Source organism: Wolffia australiana, chromosome 3 (genome assembly GCF_029677425.1).
Source record: "Wolffia australiana isolate 7733 chromosome 3, ASM2967742v1".
Classification (NCBI taxonomy): Eukaryota; Viridiplantae; Streptophyta; class Magnoliopsida; order Alismatales; family Araceae; genus Wolffia; species Wolffia australiana.
Window position 1 is genome coordinate 13637975 of NC_135837.1, and position 7026 is coordinate 13645000.

Below are 7026 nucleotides of genomic sequence, written 5' to 3' on the forward strand. Positions count from 1 at the left end.
CGAAGTAAGAGAGAGAAACGCCTTTTCTCTCTCTCCCACTTCTCTCTAAGTATCTAGCGCTCTCTCTCCTCCCTGAAATCCACGTCTGGCCCTCAGCAGAAACTCGTCGAAGTAAGAGAGAGAAACGCCTTTTCTCTCTCTCCCACTTCTCTCTAAGTATCTAGCGCTCTCTCTCCTCCCTGAAATCCACGTCTGGCCCTCAGCAGAAACTCGTCGAAGTAAGAGAGAGAAACGCCTTTTCTCTCTCTCCCACTTCTCTCTACATCTCTCTCTTCTATTCCTGCTCATCTCCGGAGGAATAACGTCTCTATTGTAGCTACAGAGAAACTCCAAGAAATGACTTTCTTCTCTCTCTAGATGTTCCTCTCTCTCAGTACCACTACTAATTTTTCGTCTCTCTCGCTCCTGATCTTCCCTCTCTTCTTTCAGTCCTCTCTCTCACTCCTAATTTTCCTGCGTTTATTCTCTCTCTACGTATTCCTCCCTCTCTCTCTCTAGTTCTCTCATCTCTCCACCCACGAAGCCAGATAGATGAACCCCAAGTCAAAACCTTCCTCTCTCCTCCTCCTCCCTCTCTCTATTACCATCCTTCTCTCTGACATCCCTCTCTTACCCTAACACCCAGGGAATAACCTTACCCTCTCTCTCCCTCTAATACCGTCACTCTCTCACTACTACCATTTCTCTTTCTCTCTCTCTCTCTATTACCATCCTTCTTTCTGTCACTCCATCTTCCCTGAACATCAAGGCACAACCTTGCCCTCTCTCTCTCCACTCTTTTCACTCTCTCACTACCACAATCTCTCTTTCTCTCTCTATTACCATCATTTTCTCAGTCACCCCATCTTCCCTGAACACCAAGGCACGACCTTCCCCTCTCTCTCTCTACTCTTTTCACTCTCTCACTACCACAAAATCTCTTTCTCTCTCTAATACATCCTTCTCTCTGTCACTCCATCTTCCCTGTACACCAAGGAACAACCTTACCCGCTCTCTCTATTACCGTCACTCTCTCACTACAACAATCTCTCCTCTCTCTTTCTCTCTCTATTACCATCCTTCTCTTTGTCAGCCCCATCTTCCCTGAACACCACGGAACGAACCTCCCCTCCCTCTCTCTCTCTACAACCGTATCTCTTTCTCTCTCTATTATTATCCTTCCCTGAACACCAAGGAACAACCTTACCCTTTCTCTCTCTCTCTCACTACAACCATCTCTCTCTCTCTATTACCATTCTTCTCTCTGTCACTTCTTCCCTGAACACCAAGGAACAACCTTACACACACTCCCTCTCTACTACCGTCACTCTCTCACTACAACCATCTCTCTCACTCTATTATCCCTACATTCCCTGAACACCCAGGACCAACGTTACCTTCTCTCTCTCTCTCTCTATAACCATATATCTTTCTCTCTCTATTACCACCACTCTTTCTCTCTCTACAGCAGCTATTTCTCTCTCTAACAGGGTCAGTACAGGGCGATGAACCTAGAGAGATAAACCCTCGAGCGGCGGACTTTCTCTCTCTAGTTCGACAGAGGCAGCCATGCCCTCCTCTCTCCGCGACCTCCTCTCCAGCGACGGCTTCCGCTCTCTTCCGCCGCCGCCGCCCGCCGCCGCCCGCCAGCCCGGATCCCAGCACCGTCCCGGCGCCAAGAGGGATCCCGTCACCGCCCCGCCACGGAATCGGACCCCGCTCCGATTCCTCTCCTGCCGGAGCGATTCCGCGGTGGCGATTCCGAGCCAGGAACCGATTCCGAATTCAAACGCGGGGGTATATAAGCCTGGGCGGGAACTCGAGCGCGCCATTTTCGCGCTCTCTCGGTCGCGGAGCTTGGCGGAGTGCGAGGCGGCGGTGGAGGTCATCGCCAGAGCGTGGATCGCCGCCGCGGCCGGCGGCGGAGCGGCGGCGACGACGGCGATCTCCTCCGCCGCGGTGGCGGAAGGCTTGCTAGAAGTTCTGCTCGCTTCGAGAGACGACGCCATTGCCGAGATCGCCATGTCTTTGCTCGCCGATCTTGTCTCCCACAGCGAGAACAACAGGAAGGCCGTGCTCGCCGCCGATCCCAATCTCGAGACCTTCTTCAAGCTCCTCCGCACCAGGAAGCTGTTCTTGAAGGCCGCCGTCTTGCTCTACCTTCTCCGGCCTCGATCCAAGAATCTCGCCGCGCTGGAGTGGATTCCCTTGGTTCTTCGCGTTCTCCAGCACGGCGACAGTCGGCAGCGGTTGTTCTCCGTTCAGTGCCGGCCGCGATCCGCGGCGTTCTACTTGCTCGAGCAGCTTCTCTGCAAGTGCGACGCCGAGCAGAGCAGGAAGAACGCCAGGCAGGTGATGGCGATGCGCGGGCTGGAGATGCTGATTTGGAGGTTCGAGGACGGGGACGAACGGCAGGCGTGCAGCGCGGGGGGATTGATTGTGGCTTGCGTGAGGGCGGATGAGATTTGCGCGGAGTTTGTGGTGGATCGATTGAAGAAGGCGTCTCTGGTTGAGATTTTGGCCGGGAATCGCGTCAGATCTAGAGATTGCGCGCTGTCCTTGCTCGTTGAGCTCATCTCCCGCTCCAGGTGAGTGAGTTCGCAGTCACTGGTAACGATGACGAAATCGTCCTCGTCCGTACTCTTCTACGAGATGACGATGACGATTCAAAGTCAGCATCGTCCCTCTGTAAACCTCGCTCAGATTGACGACAGATTGTGACGAAATCATCACATCTTTCGTCTGCATCAAGATGACGATGACGAGAATTAGTCGTCATCGTTTTGTTCAAACTTGCTCAACATTGACGAGAGATGGTGGCAGAATCATCATCCTCCGTAGTCCTCTGCAGCATGACGATAACTATGATGCGGCAAAATCGTCTTTCTCCCTTTTTAAACTTTGACTAACGACGAAATGATCATCGTAATTCACTTCCTGGGCGATGACGGACTACAAAATCATCATCGTAGACCCGGGTGATCGTCAGGATGACCATGACGGCAACGTAAGCATCATCGTCATCCATTTGTTGGATGATGACGAAGACGAAAATTCGTCATCGTTTGCAACCAGTTTGATTTATTGTTTGATTGAATAGCTCACTTTCGATGGTTGATGGTTAGGAGGACAAAGGTGAGGGGATTTCTTGACGAGCTGAAGAACTCGGGGAGCATCAACGCAATGCACGTACTTCTTGTGTACCTCCAAAAGGCGCCGGCAGAGCAGCGACCGCTGGCGGCAGCCATTCTCCTTCAGATTGATCTCCTTCTGGTAACCGATCACTCTCTCTCAATTACCGGACGTCATCTTTGAAAGCTCTCATGAATTGGGTTCTGCGCAAGTCAAGGTCAACGGCATCCAATCTCGTTGACGAGTTTCGGATGATATGTGGCTGACGTTGACTTTGGAATTGACTGGTTCCCTGTGACGGCGGGTGCCCTCCGTGAACATCTACCGTCATTTATGCAGCCTGCATCATTGGCACGTCAATATCATGTGAACATCATCGGCCCTCGTTGACAAAGTTCAAATGATAGACTGTTGACGGAGACTGTTGGCATCGTCCGTCAACGTGAACCATCATTTTGACTAAATTTTAATTAAAATAAGGTTTGTGTACTGGTGACAAACAGAACGGACCAGAAATCAATTTGTCATCAGTCTTAAAACAGGAAACGGATCAAAATCCCTCACCAGCTCCCGTTCTGTCCTTCTCCATCAAGCTCTGTTCAATTAGAGCATTTTATAACCGTTCCTTTGTCAATTCCATCATTCTTTGTGTCCAACTTTTGGATTGGAATAGAACAAAACGAAAGGCCCATTCAGTCCCCTTCTGTCCGTCCCAAATCTTTATCCATCGTCCATCTCCCAACCTTAAGTTAAAAAATGCTGACGGCATCAACATTATTGACCATCTTTGACAATGACGATGACAGAAAATTTTCAATCATCTGATGTGTGACGATGAGGTTGACTTCCATCTACAAAATGGTCAACTACTTGTCAATATCATAGTCATCTTCACACGACATGAAATCTTCAACAAAAAATCATCACTTGACATGATGATCTACTGGACATGCTGAACCCATCTTGTGATGATCATGGTGCCATTGCAGGGAGATCCATTGCAGCACAGCGTCTACAGAGAAGAAGCCATTGATGCGCTCATGGAAGCCATGGACTGCGGCTCGGGAAGGAAGGTCCAAGAGAGCTGCAGCAAGGCTATTCTCTTCCTATGTTCCCGTTTCTCTGGCTCAGGGGAAGCATCCATGGAGGCGTGGCTGCTCATTAAATCTGGGTTCAACCCGATCGGCGTAGTCTTCTATCCTCTGGTGCCATCTCAATCCGAAAACTCCTCTGAACCTCGGTTCTCTGCTGGATCGGCTGGACACGTCGATCTTCTTCTCAACATCAAAATATCATCTACCTTCCTTGATGATGATGATGATGATGATAATGTTGACGAATTTTAGATGACGGATGGTTGCTGTTGACGTTGACGGGCACCATTCATGGTTGACTCCTGTCTTCGTTCAACCATCACTGTGCTAAATTTCAGTGAAAAATTTTAACCACGTCAATGATGCCTCAAAATTCCAAATTTTTGGATGACGTTTCCTCCGATAAACTTCAGCCAGTCATCTTCATCTGGATGTCAAACTCCTCTGAAACCCAATTCTCCATAGACTTTTTTGGATCAGCATTAGTCAATTGTTGCGTTCATGTCTACATCATCGACCTTCATTGACGTTGATAATGACTATTTCGACTCTCTTTTTTTTAATGGTTGGTTGATGGTCATGGATGTTGACAGGGTATCATGGACGGTTGTCTATCAGTCAACAACAACTTTGGTTGAATTTTGGAGGTTTATGAATGTCCGTCAATGTCATTAGAAGTTACTGAGTTTTAGATGGTGGACAGTTGATGGCGACATGGACGGGATCTCTGTTGACACGTTGATCCGTCAATGCCATTAAAAGTTACTGAGTTTTAGATGGTGGACAGTTGATGGCGACGTGGACGGGATCTCCGTTGACACGTTGATGTAGTACTACAGACTGTTTCGTAAAATTGTCAAACAAAGGCCATTGCCCTTTGTTGACGACAGTGAAGAATTTTAAATTGGCGATGTGTGACGTTAAAAATGGCGTTGACGCTGTCATTAACCAGTTGTCAACGTCACATTTCGTCGTCATCCGGACGTGCCAAACTAAGCCAATCAGTGTGGACTAAATTTTCAGGATGATGATGAGGAAGCAGAAATGGAAGACTGGAGAAAAAGATTCAGCAGCATCTTCCTCCGAAGAAGGGGAGAGAGATTCTCTTCATCCCTTTCCAAGTGTCTGGCGAGTGGGATCCCCTCCTTGGCAAGATCCTGCCTCGTAATGGTGACGTGGACGAGCATGTCCATCTCGGCATCGCTCAAGTCTCCACACTTAGCTGTGGCTTGGTCGCCGCTCGTGCCTGCCCTGCTGGACCGCCTCTCCCGGGATCGAGCCATGGAAGAACGCGTTCTCGCCGCCTTCTCTCTGCGAAACATCATCCAAAACCACGGTACGCTCCCCTGCTTCTTCCTCAATTCTGCACAGTTTTGCATGGTAAAAATTATCATTTCAGAAACTGTCGTCATCGGCATCGTCGGTAAGCGTCAGTGACAGAGACAATTTCGTCATCGTCATCATAATCATCTAAACGAGATAAAGGGTCGATGATGATTCATCTCGTCATTGTCAGCCTGTCAAGGACCAATGCCGGGTCAATGTCAACAGGCTGAGTGAGGTCTATCAATGGCCGACGACGAGAATGGATGTCGCGAAAAGATGACGATTTAGTCTCGTCATCGCCGGCCTGGCTCATATACGATGACGAATTCAATCTACGATATACGATCGTGGATTGTCGATCTTCCATGCGCTAACCATGATATATAATTCATTATCATGAATTCCTCAGATCTTCTATCATCGATCCTCCCTGCTCGATTTTCTATCTTCGATTGTGAATTCCTCAAGTAAAGTTTATCAAAATCTCTCTCCCTCAGATTTGCTCCTATCAAGGCTTCTCCCTCTGGATCGCCGATCGACCGCCCTGCTGCGTGATCTTGCAGAGGTGACATGGGCTGCAAAAGAAGTCCTCCTCGCTGTCGATCCAACAAATCCACAATGATCATGATCATCTGATCTTCGCCAATGTCAATTTCTTCAGATTCTGTATATTCAGGTAATCCTCATCATTGGCTTCTTATTTTTCATCGGTAAGAAATAAATGCATGGCTATGTAGGCTGAATAATCATGGACGTGTTGAGAGAGAGATAAGTAGGGAGAGAGAGAGAGAGAGAGACTTTGATAGCATCTTCGAAAGACTATGAACATTCAGGTAATCCTGGTCTAGATGGATTGAGTGATAGAGTTAGGGAATTATAGAGATAGATATGAAGGAAAGATAGGCGACGTCGGCAGCCAATGTTAATTTGATTATGACAGGGAAAGATGAAAAGTTAGAGTAAGAGGTCTAGAGAGAGAGATGAAGAGAGAAAATGCACACCATCAGACTTCATGCTTCTGCATAATTTGTGCATTCATGTCATCCTCATCATCGATCAAGACATAATCGGATTGATTACCGTATGATTCTAGATAGAGAGATAGAAAAACCAAGAAGAAAATTGGTGTGTCTCGGCATGTCGCTCCAAGGGGGAAGAGAGAGAGATAGAGAGACCATATCAGGTTCAGATGGCGGTTCAAGCCTTGAACTGCCACTCTCTTCGGCACATTGGGCAGTGAGGTTGAGTCTGTGAGTTGACCCATTTCAGAATGCAATGGAGATGAAATGAATGGTTGCAGGCGCCCCAAACTGCACCACAATAAATATTTTAAATATTTTTTAAAATAATTTCAGATATATCTGTTCATCGCTATGTAACCATCATTTCTGTGGCATAAAAAATGTAGAGTATTTTTTCTTATTTGAAGCATATTTCCTTTATTTTGACAATCTTTGACAATATTTTGTGCATAATTAGGTGCAGAAGTATTATG

At 47.6% G+C, this 7026-nt stretch overlaps 2 protein-coding genes across 2 annotated transcripts in view; one reads left to right on the forward strand and one right to left on the reverse strand.

The window, feature by feature from the left end:
* Positions 1–749: 749 nt before the first annotated feature.
* Positions 750–6238, forward strand: LOC144700966 (putative E3 ubiquitin-protein ligase LIN-1). Its single transcript, XM_078572586.1, has 5 exons — positions 750–2567; positions 3105–3252; positions 4101–4316; positions 5229–5541; positions 6029–6238. The coding sequence occupies exons 1-5, from the start codon at positions 1549–1551 to the stop codon at positions 6151–6153; spliced, it is 1821 nt and encodes a 606-aa protein (XP_078428712.1). The 5' UTR covers positions 750–1548; the 3' UTR covers positions 6154–6238.
* A 276-nt stretch (positions 6239–6514) lies between these two features.
* Positions 6515–7026, reverse strand: part of APC11 (anaphase-promoting complex/cyclosome 11) — a 1976-nt gene continuing 1464 nt past the window's right edge. Inside the window, exon 3 of the mRNA XM_078572587.1 lies at positions 6515–6841. Coding sequence (XP_078428713.1) covers positions 6729–6841 — 113 coding nt within the window. The 3' untranslated portion in view covers positions 6515–6728. The remainder of the gene's footprint in view (positions 6842–7026) is intronic.